This window comes from Sinohyriopsis cumingii, chromosome 16 (genome assembly GCF_028554795.1).
Source record: "Sinohyriopsis cumingii isolate HCF-2022 chromosome 16, ASM2855479v2, whole genome shotgun sequence".
In the NCBI taxonomy this organism is placed as follows: Eukaryota; Metazoa; Mollusca; class Bivalvia; order Unionida; family Unionidae; genus Sinohyriopsis; species Sinohyriopsis cumingii.
Window position 1 is genome coordinate 75,620,370 of NC_142976.1, and position 14,982 is coordinate 75,635,351.

A 14,982-nucleotide genomic window follows, 5' to 3' on the forward strand; every position below is an offset into this window, starting at 1 on the left:
CACAGTTACAAAATGCATCCACTGTTCGTATCAATTTCTTCTAAAGCCACGCAAAGTCTCGTCAAATAGCCATGATTCCAAATGAGTACCGAGTTGTGCGTCACATTCGTCGAATGCCAGACTTTTACACTGATTTCTTAAAAGTCTTAAATCTAAAACGCGAAACTCTTACCACATTGTAACGCAATGAGTATGCGTGAGCTAACGTGTTTGTCTTCTTGGCATCCGTCCGTCTACGAGAGACGATGGCATAGCTCCAAAGTACGCTTTTGCTTATCCTTCTTTTTAGCTCTCTTTTCAGCTTGCTTTATTCTTCTCTTTTCCTCTGCGTTTTGAACTCCCTGCCTGACAGCTAGACGCCAGCTGGAACGGTTGTTTGCACAGCTCTCCCAGTCGTTGACATTGATGTTTGCTGTCTTCATATCCTTCTTGCAAACATCTCTGTAGCGCAGATGTGGTCGTCCAGTTGGTCGTGCACCTTCTGCTAACTCCCCATATAACAGGTCCTTGGGAATGCGACCTGGGTCCATTCTCTTGACATGGCCGAGCCAGCGAAGGCGCCTCTCGCTGAGTATGGAGAACATGCTGTTCATGTTGGCGCGTTCTAGAACCTCTGTGTTGGGTACTTTGTCCTGCCACTGGATGTGCAGAATGCGCCGCAGACATCTCAGGTGGAAGCTGTTGAGTTTCCTCTCGTGTCTTGCATAGGTGGTCCATGTTTCGCTGCTGTAGAGAAGTGAGCTGAGCACGCACGCTTGGTAGACACGCAGTTTGGTCTTCTCTGTGAGGTTGGGGTTGTTCCAGACCCTCTGGTTAAGTCTGGCCATCACTGCTGCTGCCTTGGCAATCCTGCCGCCCACCTCAGAATCAATGGAGAGTGAGCTGGAGATGTTAGACCCGAGGTATGTGAAGTTCTCGACAACTTCCAAATTGTACCCATCGATGGAGACAGAGGGAGGGGAGTCTGTGTCCTGTGCCATGACATTTGTTTTCTTCAAACTGATGGTCAGTCCAAATTCCTTACATGCATGGGAGAGGCAGCATACCAGCTGCTGAAGTCCATCTTCCGTGTGTGATGTCAAGGCTGCATCGTCGGCAAAGAGCAATTCACGGATGAGTACCTCTGTGACTTTAGTCTTAGCACGGAGACGGGCGATGTTGAACAGCTTGCCGTCAGCCCTGGTATGGATGTACACTCCCTCGCTGCAGTCCTTGAATGCGTACTGGAGAAGCATGGAGAAGAAGATGGCAAAGAGCGTCGGTGCAAGGACACAGCCTTGTTTGACTCCGCTAACGACTGGGAATGCTTCAGATGTTGCGCCATTGAAGCACACTGTGCTGTGCATGTTCTCGTGGAACGACATAATGACAGCAAGCAGACGTGGGGGGGCAGCCGATCTTCTGCAGAAGTCTGAAGAGTCCACTCCGACTAACCATGTCAAACGCCTTCGTCAGGTCTATGAAGGCAACGTAGAGGGGCATCCGCTGCTCGCGACACTTCTCCTGCAGCTGACGTAGTGAGAAGATCATGTCTACAGTTGACCTGCCGGCTCGAAATCCACACTGGGATTCTGGGTAGACGCGGGAGGCTAGGATCTGCAAGCGTGCCAAGGCAACACGGGCGAAGGCCTTTCCGACGATGCTGAGGAGGGAGATGCCCCGATAGTTGTAGCAGTCGCTACGGTCTCCTTTGTTTTTGTACAAAGTGACGTGTTTGTCTAATATTCTTAATACAGTTTTGTTGAAAGTTCACAGAAGCGGATCAGCAAATTATTGTGTACACATAAGCAACTGGTAAGTTAGAACATATAAACAAGACCAGATGGGTCACCATATTCGACAAAACCCTTCAGTGTAACATCAAGCACTTCAAGAATTAAAAAAAAGTTTTTGTTTAACAGTCAAAAGATTTCTTGTATTAATACAGTTATACTTGCAATACATTTAAAAACATTAATAGTTGTTCCATTTTTTTTTTTTTTTTGCTATATACGCGGTAAACAAGTACATGTGTGACGTGTGATTTCCATATACGGTAGAACTGTTTGCATCCTATATCAGATTTGACTTGGATATGCTGTCATATGAGATCAGGACAATAATGTTCGCAGGAAGTCACCAGTGGAACGAAAAGCGTAGGCCGAGATCTGCCGGCGCATTATGTTATAACAGATCAGGTTGACGTCAATTACAAATTTGGTATCATAACAGAATATGAGTACCTTATCCAGGTTCGAAATCTCGTGTATCAAGTGGGGAATTTCATTGCAAACAAAAGGTCTGAACACACCATATTAGTTTTCAGTTGTATAGATGAATGTATTCTTCTTATATTTTTATTTTCAATGTATTAAATGAGGCAGAACGATGTCCTCCGAGAAGATTGATCTGCTATGATACATTTTAGGAACATTACGGTATTACATGCCTGACACTACGCAGACGGTGTAATGACATCAGGGTTTACAACAATTATATCAGATTCGTCATTAGAAACAGTCTGTATGGTTAGGTTACCTTCTTTGATCCGGCCTGGAACATCTGTCTTTACAAGGACAGCCAGTAGGAACAGAAGATGAAATCCGAACAGAGTCATTTGGTGTGATAAGGATGTTCTGCAAGTATATATATATATATATATATATATATATATATATATATATATATATATATATATATATATATATATATATATATATAATTCAAAAATAATCTGGTTGAAATCGAAAAACATATTTAAGCTGATCAATATTTTCCTAACTCGTTTCCTCTACAACGAAACTGTAATTTTATCTTATTGACCAGAAAACACAGTATACATCCCCATGCATAGAACAGCATCCAGTTGCGAACAGATATACACAGACCTGACGTTGCATGCGAATTATACAGATCCTGATGTGCTATTTCTTTATGTGAGTGCCGATTTGGGTCTAATCTGTTCCCACATGAGTGCGCGTTGTATGCTAGCAAAGATTGTTTAAAAATGTGTGTGTCTGTGTGTGTGAGAGAGAGAGAGAGAGAGAGAGAGAGGGTGGATTTAACGTAATTTTAACAATGTTTCATATCGCTACGATGTCTGTAATGTCTCAGTTTATAGTGTTCCTAGCACTGGGGCATAATGGAGCAGACATGTAGGATAATGTCACACCCTAACTAACCTCCTAATGCGGAGCGCCAAGCGAGGCAGCTGCTAGCGCCATTTTTGTAAGTCTTTGGTATGACTCGGTTTTAAAAATAAATAAGATGATTGAGTATGTATATTTTTAAAAATGAATCAGCTTTAAGGCCAATAATGTATTTCTCAGAACGTTTTAGAACTCACAGTACTTATTGTGCTAGCAAAGTGTGAAAATAACTTTAGACATATCATATTGAAAATGGGTAACAAATTGACGTATTTTAAAAACTAGTTATAAAATTATTAAAATAGCATCAGTCTCAGCGTGGTTGTTTATATTTATTACTTATATTCAGCAGTTTGCCCTATCTAGCCATCAATAAGCACACGAAGATTCGTTATGCTGGATTCGATTTTGCATGTTTGTAGTCGAATGTCCTGAACACCATATGCTAAGGATGTGTGTAAGTGTGTGTGTGTGTGTGTGAGAGAGAGAGAGAGAGAGAGAGAGAGAGAGAGAGAGAAAGAGAGAGTTTTAAGTAGCTTTCACAATTTTTCAGTCATGTCGCTACGATGTTTGCAGTGTGGCAGTTTATGGTGATGCCTACTAATGGGGCATCATTCCGGAGACACGTAGCATCACATTATTCTGACCCCAGGCCGACAGTTGTAACACAAACCTCTTATTGCTGGGCGCCAAGCGAGGCAGCTGCTGGTACCATTTCTATGAGTATTTGGTATGACTCAACCTGGGTTCGAATCCGCGATCTCCAACGTCCGAGGCGGACGATCGGAGCAGTTCCAATGGCTCAGAAAGAGATTGTAAAATCTAAAATTGCTTTGGATGAATAGACTTGTCTAATAAGACAGACATGGTGTTTTTTATTGCCCGATGTATGTTAATCTGCCGAAATGAAATCAATCAAAAGAAATTCCTTGTGTAGCGTGGTTTGATTGGCTGCTTTAGTTGAAATTCTTAAGTGTAAAATATGGAGACTTATTGGCAAAATAATTTCATATTTTTTGATACCTACATTTTCACGTGTGAAAAATATATTCCTTTTTTCACCTGCTATAAATATATCCTTATATCTTCAAATGTGAAAATATAAGATTTCCCTTCATGGCATGCGACGCTCGATTATGTGTGCCCTCGCAAGTTGTACCTGCTGTGACATAAACGAGTATTTTGTGAGTTAGAACAATTAAATAGATTGTCATGTGAGATATGGAAATTAATATTAGATGAAGAAATTTCATTAGACGCCATTAGTGTGTCTCTTTGAAGTTATTTCCCCTTACTTTCTTGACAACAACCATAAAACCCAACGGTATACATTGCTGAATCAGACTTGCCTTGTTTTCAGATAGGGTCGAATAATTTACAAATGACAAATAGATAATTTACTATGATAGATTAGGTCATACCATTGCTACCTAAGTCACGTATTCTTGTATGATCAGCCTATGAAACTGGGGTAAATTTACGAAAAGGGGGAGGGGTTGAACGTGTTGTGCCGAAGCTCAATCCTCTAAACTTCGATTATGGAGCATGTTTGGTATAAAAAGAAAATTTTCTTTTCCTACTTTAATACCGGATATATTTCATCACCGCTCGTTAAAATATCACGTTTTTGGTATCACACAATTAAATATATCCTTTAATACCGTAATAAAAGAAAATGTCCTCTATGAATTACATGTATTAATATTTATTTTGTCATCTTCTACGTCACATTTCTACTTTATCTCAGTCCTACATTCCTGTTCGTATCTACTATGTTATAAACAGTTTTGGGATGTCCTCGTAATTGTTTTCCAAAGTTCCCTAATCTTACATTTTTCAACACTGCAGAAGATTTACGACTTTTAATGTACTCATTTTATAAACGCTTAACAGATGGTGTTTGGGGTAATCAATACTGGGATTTATTTACTTACACGAAGCTAATTGTGTGAGCCATGTTATATCATGTACAATTAAGAAGCATGGTAGTTTATGAGTATCAATAAACAATCAATGATATTATGGTGTAACGCTTGATTAGTTGAATAATTTTTAATTTTTGTTACCCTTTAGTTAAATATTTTGTCACCACTTAGATCTTATGGAACTAAATAGTATTCTTTGAGATTACAGCTTGCATTATTTGCAGGGAGGGAGTAATGTCATATCTGGCATGGTGAGAAGCATTGTGGAATCACTTTTATACAGAAAGCTTGTCACAGAATTCCAGGTGAATGTTATCCACTTTGATATACAAATTCAAATAGTAATAACGTTAATTTCTCAGTATTCATTTACAGTAGTACGTATTGCAGTAACTAGTAAAACAAAGAAAATATGTTTATATATCGTACTGTGCTAATGATTCGAGCAATCTGTGTCCCTATGATTGTCGCTGTCTAAAGTTACGTTACCTCATTTATCCCATACAGTACATCTTCAGGCTATCCACAGGTATATTGATTTGAATTTAATTGAATTTACCTATGGAGTATTCCAGCAAGGTCACTTGGCAAGGTTCGTAAAAGGTTTATGATACAGTTTAATATTAAGCTATTAACATAAAATTATATAACACAAAACTATCTACGCAACTGTTTCACCGTGACTTTGTACATGTATCTATGCAAAGGGTGTTCCACGAATAATAACGGAGTCAATCGCGTTAAGCTCAAAGGCCATGCCCAGCGTGTGTGTGTGTGTGTATATATATATATATATATATATATATATATATATATATATATATATATATATATATATATATATATATATATATATATATATATATATATATATATATATATATATATATATATATATATATATATATATAAGGTGACACGGTACTCCTTGTGTCAAAGATTATTTCCAACGGAACATGGTCATATCTTGATGTCGCAGTAAACGTGTCCATTAAGGAAAGTTTATGTTTGAACATAATTGCTGTCTTTCATATAATACGGAGTGAACTCTGTGTTCGGACAAAATAGAGACAGCGGACATTCGATGATCAGTAGCATTCGTGGTCATTGTGGTGCCCTGACCGGAAAAAAGTAATAATGATGGGGGAAAAACAAATTAGAAGAATGTTGTGGGAATTATAAGTTCCTTTGACATATATAATGCAAATGTAGCGACATTTTCATTTTAGTGAAGTGTTACCATATTAAAATAAATACCGAATCCTATTTTATTCTCATTTCATGCTTACATGTATGTTAAGCGGATGTTGTTTGTTTATTTTATTTTGTTGAATATAGCAGAAAACTACAGCACTCTTACCTTTAATACATGTATTTGTACACTATGTTTATGTAGTTTTGCTTTACACTCTTGATCGAATCTTCATGCGATAACAATAAATACAATCAATAACATATAAATAATATACAAACTATCACAGTTTAGTATCGTTTTAAATTGCTCTTTCCCTGAGTAAACGAGAGAGAGAGAGAGAGAGAGAGAGAGAGTATATGCATGTCTGGTGTATTCAGTAGCCTTTAACGGCACGTCAGCACAATACTGGCTATATGGTGCAACTAATAGCAGAATTCGAAAATTATACACATGAATTGAATAAAAGCTCTCGGTTGATAAACCATTCCAAATAAATGTAAACATCAGATGCAACGAATCTAATATAATGGATAAATATGTTAATATTTCATAAATGGGACATAACAGAAATGATAAAGATAACACACGTAAAAACTTGAAACATCTGGCCAATATCTGTTACAAGAAAAACAAAGAACAGTACGTGTTGGATGGTATCATTTAAACTCACATACACAATGATGTAAGTAGACAATGGTTGATGCTGTTTCGATTTAGCGTCGGCTTGCAAACAATCACGAAATTAAGTAAAATAGTGGAGAGAGAGAGAGAGAGAGAGAGAGAGAGAGAGAGAGAGAGAGAGATGAATGAAGTCAACAAAAACTACCTGCACAAACGATGTAGGTAGATGATGGATGAGGCTGTTTTTTTTTTTTTGTTTTTTTTTTTTTGTTTAATGTCCGCTCTCAGTAACTTTTGACATTCTGATAATGTTCTGAACCTTTAAATGAGATGCCTTAAGGCGCATGCTAGCCATAAACCTGACATATTTTCAGCAAAGTTTTAACGTGGTACGAAAGCCGAAGGACAAAATGCTCACGATCTTAAACATGTTTTAAATCTATAGCGGCAATAACTTTTTTTTTACACGCGTAGCGTTGTGAAAATGTGCACAGGCAAGCTAAAGACATAAAAAATAAAAAAAATTATTTTATGTGACTTTTAGAAACTTAACACAACAAAATAGACGAGAACTTTTGGGAGATGACAAAAAACAATTCACACTCGCTATTTAACTAAATATTACAGGTAAATATTAATCTTTTCCATATTATACTTATCAACGTATTTTAAAGACCGACTATTTGTACGCTCTGAGGTATTATTTATTATGATCACTTGTTACATTTAACAAATATAACGAAAACTGATGTGTAAATATTTGTTTTTAAACGTGCACTTTCTTTGAAAGAAATTCTTAATGTAACAAATGCAACTCACACTTTGTCTCTGGAACGACGCCTGCGTTTCATTAGTCCTATGCAATCCACAAGAAAAACGATTAAAAATTTACGTTCACGTTCGGATAGCGTGCTGTGTCATTTGTCCACCCTGGTACTGACCGGTTATGAGAGCAATCAATTTATTTACAAATATTTTATTAATTATTTTTACTTCCACAAAAACAAAGGTAGTTTTGCTTCTGGTTCCACTGTTGTTGTTTTTCTTGTTGATTTTTCTGTGGGTTTTTTTTTCGTTTTGTTTTTAATCTTGTTTTTAAATAAGTCACGTACGTATTTTTTTAAGAATGAAATAATACTTAATATCAGCCCTTTAAAAAAGGGGGCAAGTTCCTAATTATAACTGGCAGCGAGACCTCTTGCTGGTTGTCTCTGACTTTTATAAACATTCGCTGTTGTATGTATTTAACAGTGACCTATTTTTTTAAAACACTGTTTCAAAGCATTACTATCAAAATCATTATCAAAGAAAGTTGTCGAGAAATTTTCTGATATATACAGTATTTGGAGAAGTAATCCAACTTATGCCAAAACTAAACAGCATCTACTATATTAAAATGTAATCTGCAAACGTTAGTGACGTTTCTTCAATAACATAACTTCATTAGTAACCGAGTGGAAAATAAATGTGAAATAAACACTAGTCATATTACACACACACACACACACACACACACACATATATATATATATATATATATATATATATATATATATATATATATATATATATATATATATATATATATATATATATATACCTCTCTCTCTCTCGTGCGAATCATATGATGATGAATGTTCACCACTGTGGTGCTGAATTCTCATTGTTTTATACTAATGAATTTCATTTGCATTTTGTTAATACGCGAAAGTGAAACATCTCGGATCATCGACATCTTTATCGCCCACATCGCGGACGCAATTTTTCAAGACAAAGATGGGCAGATGTACATCCCGTGCTCAATTAGAATTTAACGCAACTCTCTCTCTCTCTCTCGTAAAATGAACGACCAGATTTTAACATTTCGTTGTATTAATAGAAACCGAACCTTTCCTGATATATCTTTCTCAACTTGTGCATTACATATTGATTAGCTTATGCATGTATGCTCAAGGAAACAAACTTTTACCTAAGATTTTTTCAATTTAATTGAGATATATTGCTTAAAAAAGACCTTTTATCAATTTAAAACCAACATTTCTATTTTCGGTCATACATTCTCTACACATTTCTTGTAGATTTAAGCTTTTGGATTTATTATTACTTCACAAATATTTTAGTACATTTGGGGTCCGAGTGGCCGAGTAGTCTAAAGCGCTCTCCGTTACGGATCACTGCCATCTCACCTCTGTCTGCGTGGGTTCGAGTCTCGGATTCGGCTAATGTGGGTATGTTAGAAAGCTTGCCAGTAGCTTCTCGTGGGTCGTTGGTTCTATCCGGGGTTTTCCCGGGTTCTTCCTCCACCATTAATACTGGCCGCCATGCATAGCCTAACGTGTGCTGGAAAATGGCGTTAAACCCTACAACAACAACATTTTAGTACATTTAAAAGAGGAGTAACTTTTGTTATATGTGAATAATGGCAATAATGGGAGGATATAACGTGGCACCTTGATTTTAAAATGAACAAAGCAGTACGAATGATGTCAGCATTAAAGGATCATCCGACAATCAAAATTTATACATCACTTAATCAAAGGTTCGAACAATTCGAATTCCGAGTCTTACGGTGGAAACCTATTCTTTGGAGGAAACTCCTCAAAACATGGATAGGGCGTCAGAATTCTTGTTAATAAGTACGACACAATGTTTGAAATCTAATCATCTTTATTGTTTACACCGAGTTTATGAGGAGGCGGAGCTTATCAGGCGCCGTTATCTCAACCTGCTATAGGTTAGTTAATTGTGTTCGTCTATCTTTCTATATGTATATATCATTGCTGGGTGTGCTTTGTATGTTTTTTAAACGTAACTTGAACAACTTTTCAGTCATAACGCTACGGTGTCTGCAGTGTGGCAGTTTATAGTGATGTCTAGCACTATTGCATCATGCTGCAGACATGTAGCATGATGTCCCACCCAGTCACATTATCCTGACACCTGGCCGACCAGTCCTAACACTAACCTCCAAGTACCGTTTTTGTAAGTCTTTGGTATGACTCGGCCGGGGATCGAACCCACGACTATATATATATATATATATATATATATATATATATATATATATATATATATATATATATATATATATATATATATATATACCCCACTGAAGCCTTTTATATAACACATTTATTTGTCTTTCTTTCCGTGTGTCCTTCTTGTCAAACCATAGGTCGCGAGTTCGAAACTCGAGTCGAGGCGGGATCCTATTTTTAAAAAACATCTTTGGTACTTTTATGTTCAAACTTTCTTTTAAACTCATCTCAGTTTTTTTTTAGGACGGGTAACTAAGCTAGTGTAAATATAATAACCGATACAAGTAACAAGTTTTACATAATTCGTCAATCAAGTTATTGTTGCAGCATTGTCAAGAAAGGAATACACTTCGCATTGTTTTTCTGCATTTAGTGCTTTACCAGTTGACTTTTCCCTCATGACTGCTACTTACACAAGGCAAGACTGCGTTAAAGAACAATACTTCATGAAGCGTGTGTATATCCACCTTTATCTTGCCATTATTGACTGTAATTTTGGATTTTACCACCAGCTATAAAAATAATACCTTTTCTGCAGTATCGTTGGCGGTGAAGGGGTCTCAACACAATAATTGTGTTTTAAAAGCTTCTTGCACGTCAGAATCAACGGGATGTAATTCTCAGCAGTAGGTATAGGCGACAAACATCATTCAAGGAACACTTTGATTGCTTTTTTCTTTTTACGTGTTTCTTTTTCAATCCGTGTGGCCGCAATCTCTTTCCATTTTAATGTGACTCCCTCGTGTCCTTCAGTCCATATGGATGCATACGAGATACCGTGTGGCCACAATTTCATCCCATTATACGTCACTGCTGACGAGTGAGGTCACACTTGATAGCAAATAAGACAGGTAATGACGTCATGTGGTCATACTTTTTCTCCTCAATCAGATTCATTGACGCATTGTATTGTACATATGAGCACCGTTTCAAAAATTCATCTTGAATCTGAAAGGCATGTACATATAGTGGCACTCCACCAGCAAAAGGAACCGCGGTGGCAAAGTGGTTTGCGTACCGTTTTCCCGACTGAAAAAGGGCGCGGGTTAGAATCCCACCATCAGATTAGTACAGGTTGTTGTTGTTGTGGTTGATGATGACCTGGATGCAATGCCATTTCTCAGCGCAAGAATGAGTATACACGGCGGCCAGCATTGCTGATGAAGTAAGAACCTGAAAAAAATACCGGTAACAACCACCGACCCACGGAAAGCTACTGGCAGGCTTTCTCACCTACCCACATTAGAAAGTTCGAGACTTGAATCCACACGGACAGAGGTGAGATGTCGGTGATCGGTAAAGGCGACAGCTTTAGACCACTCGGCCACCTAGGGCCCCAAATCAGTATAGTTCGGGTACCTTGGTTTATCCTTGGGCAAGGCACTTTACTTATTGCTAAAGAACCTGCTTGTTTTGTTGTGAAGTAAAACACCACACCAAACCAAAATTATGCAATTAACTCGAGTAACTGAAATGGCTTGCAATGCAGAACTCCAGGTATCTTATTTTAAAAAAATATGTTCTCTGGGATTCTAAATCATTCATTGATACTTATGTGGGGGGCCCCGAGTGGCCGAGTGGTCTAAAGCGTCACCATTCCGGATCACTGCCATATCACCTCTGTCTGCATGGGTTCGAGTCCAAGGCTCGGCTAGCGTGGCTATGTGGGAAAGCCTGTCAGTAGCTTCTCGTTTGTCGGTGGTTCTTCCCTGGGGTTTCCAGGGTTCTTTCTCCACCAGTTATACTGGCCGCCATATATAGCCTACCTTGTGCTGAAAATGGCGTTAAACCCTAGAAAAACAACAGAAACTTATGTGTTCTCTGAAATATTCGAACTAAGTAATCTGTGTCCAAGCAATCATTTTATTAGTTGATTTACGAGAAAACCAATTGTTGTTTTTTGTTGTTGTGTTTAACGCCATTTTTCAGCACACGATAGGCTATACATGGCGGCCAGTATTAATGGTGGAGGAAGAACCCTGAAAAACCCAGGGAAGAACCACCGACCCACGAGAAGCTACTGGCAGGCTTTCCCACGTACCCACGCTAGCCGAGCCTTGGACTCGAACCCACGCAGACAGAGGTGAGATGGCAGTGATCCGTAACGGAGAGCGCTTTAGACCACTCGGCCACTCGGGGCCCCTCGAGAAAACCAAAGTTTTATTCTAGTATTAATGCCTATAATAGATTCTAAACAGTTTCATGCATGCGTACATACTGTTGGTTTCTTTGCATACTAAATATTCATGAGGTACCGTTGGATTATGTGCGACTGGGTTGATATTTTTCATTTCAAGGCAATAATAATATGTAATGTTACTGAATTCATCACTAATAGGGTGAAAGTGTAAATACATTACAACAATTTGACAGCTTGATTATGTAAATATACCAGATACTATGTGACAAAATATTGCATCACACGTTGATCGGTGATCAAATCAACTATCATGATCTAGTATAATTAGCTTATCGAAGGAAACATTTGCGTACCCGACATTTATAACACTTTAGGTACTTCTAACCCTGCACAGACAACAGTACTCACAACGAGCAATGCACGTCTCTGGATCGTTTAAATAAATCATATCATTTTGGTAAGGAAAATTATCAAAAGCATAAATTATTCAGTGCATGACAACATATCAAATTTACAGTGTCAAAGGTACACATGCGAAAATTATGCATTACTGTATTGATTTTTACCTTTGTAGTTCAAAGTTTACTCCAAACTGTGCCATGGTGAATTTTCAAATATGCAACGACCCCGCTCTGTCAGGGTTGTCCAACTGGGAGCAGCAGTTCCCGGCTTTGTTCTGTACGTATCCAGCCTTATATTACAATGTCCCCTCAGGCTCCTTCGTGTGTGTGTTCAACAGAGTAATAGCCACGAGTGATGGATGTATGACTGCGATCGTTGAATGTCATTGAAGCCTTGTCAAAAACGTTAAGTTGTGAAAAATGATGACTGGGTGAATCAGGAGCGGTTTTATATTCTTTGTCACCTTGTGACCAGGTATTATATTGTTTAGCAAGGCCATTGTAACGAGTAACAACTTCTTCCTGGATTTGTTCCGCGCAACATTTGGACCACATTATGTTTACAACATGCCGAGGCGGACGTGAATTAGTAATGAAATTTAGTTTCATTTCGAGAAGGACGACGACGACGACGATGATGATGATGATGATGATGTGTGTGTGTGTGTGTGTGTGTGTGTGTGTGTGTGTGTGTGATCTGGATTTTTAACGTAGCTTTAACAGCTTTGTTTTAGTAACATCGCTACAATGTCTGCATTGTAATAGTTTGTTCTGATATCTAGAACTAGGGCATCATGCCTCAGAAATGTAGCATCATGTCCCACCGAGGCAGCTGCTAGTACCACTTTTATTAGTGTTTGGTATGACTCGGCCTGGGTTCAAATCCGCAATCTCCAGCATCCGAGGCGGACGCTCCAACCACAAGGCCACCGGTGCAGTCTGGATGATGATGATGATGATGATGTTTGAATTTAACTCATCAGTATCACATGTAATTGTGGTGGCTGTGGTGTGAGATAAAGATGGTGATTTTCATGGTGGTGGTGTAGAGGCTATAGTGTGAGATATTGGTAGTAGTCTTGGTGGAGATAGTGAGAGATGTGAATGGTCGTGACATTTGGTGCTGTGCGAGTTGATAATAATTGTGGTGATAGAGGTGATGCTAGATGATGATGATGATGATGATGATGATGATGATGAATGTCGAGGTGGTAGCGCAGTGTGAGATACTGATAATGATGGTGGTGTTGGTTTGGTGATGGTCATGCAAGATGATGATGATCACGGGGGCGTTGAAACACCAGGATTTATCCAGTACAAAATATCGCGAAACCTCTCAAGACCAAAACCTCCGTAAATAACAATCCACGTTCAACTTAATCATTGCTTTAAGCTTTAAAAATTTTCCTTCTTTCGTTTCAATAAACTTAAATTCATTAAACGCAAACCTCAGAACAGAGAAAACTGAAATTGTTAATCATTTAATAAAATGAACCTTGTAAACTTGAATTTAATCAGAACATTTTTACGCCAATTGTCTTACACTTGCTCAGATGTCATTCTTTGTTGACAACTAAAAACAGCCCAAACCCCCAAAACAAAAATTTTAAATTGATCCTGAGGGATTTGACTTTTCAGAGATTGCACTGCATAGAAACAATATTGCCAAGAATGTTTGCTAAACAGGACGTACATATTATCACAAACGTTTGTTACAGTTATTTTGCAATATTTGACGAAGTAATATTGTGAACCTTATAAGCCAAGTGTCTATACAGTGTATATGGTTACTTTGCGGGGGTGGGTGGGGGGAGGCACCAGACATATCCCCCACACACACACTTGACCTATAGCCAAGTATCTATACAGTTTATATGGTTACGAGTACGTAAAAAGAACTCGAACTTGACTGTATCCAAATTATGTGATTTATGGACAAGATGGTCAGCGGTATCAGGCAATCAATTCGAGTCTGTTGCATTCTGATGTATATGAAATTGTTAATATCTCAAGCAGAACCGCTTGAAATCACTGGTAAATGAATAATGGATTTCGCTTGGAAGTAAAAACAATTGATTTCCTTGGTATTTAGCAAGATAAGCATTCCCAACACTCACCATTGTATGCACAGAACTGCCGTACTAAAAGAAATTTGTCTGCGATGGCCCTACAATTAATACATTTGGTCGTAAGTAAATTTCAGAACACCAAGCAATACAGTTCCATTATAATACAGGAATTGAAATATATACTGTCAAATATGCCTGGAAGTAACTTGACTTAGCAGATCAATTAAATAAAGGATTTCAAACAAAAATACTCAGAAAGGAACAATCTGTCAAATCTGCCTGAGGCAAGATGGCATGAACTATCCCTAATAATTGCATTTTTAAGTCATCCATCTCTGAATCTATTATTTCCCCCGAGGCAATAGATGCAATCCATTAAACATTTGATTTTACCTATGAATAATCATCTACGATGTCTTTATGACAAAAGTACAGTGAAACTTCAATCATTACTCTACTATATGT

The 14,982-nt window shown here is 37.9% G+C and overlaps 1 protein-coding gene across 2 annotated transcripts in view; it reads right to left on the reverse strand.

Annotated features, from left to right (window-relative positions):
* LOC149780817 (alkaline phosphatase, tissue-nonspecific isozyme-like) overlaps positions 1-12,839 on the reverse strand; it is a 30,725-nt gene extending 17,886 nt beyond the window's left edge. The window contains exons 1-2 of one of the 2 annotated variants that reach the window (XM_089937879.1): positions 12,614-12,839; positions 2,518-2,615 (exon numbers count right to left, since the gene is read on the reverse strand). In XM_089937879.1, the coding sequence (XP_089794005.1) occupies positions 2,518-2,615; positions 12,614-12,648 (133 nt within the window). In that variant the 5' untranslated portion in view covers positions 12,649-12,839. Of the gene's footprint in view, positions 1-2,517; positions 2,616-10,434; positions 10,672-12,613 lie in introns of those variants that run through there. The other variant, XM_089937880.1, reaches the window with a different exon arrangement.
* Between the last annotated feature and the right edge of the window lie 2,143 nt (positions 12,840-14,982).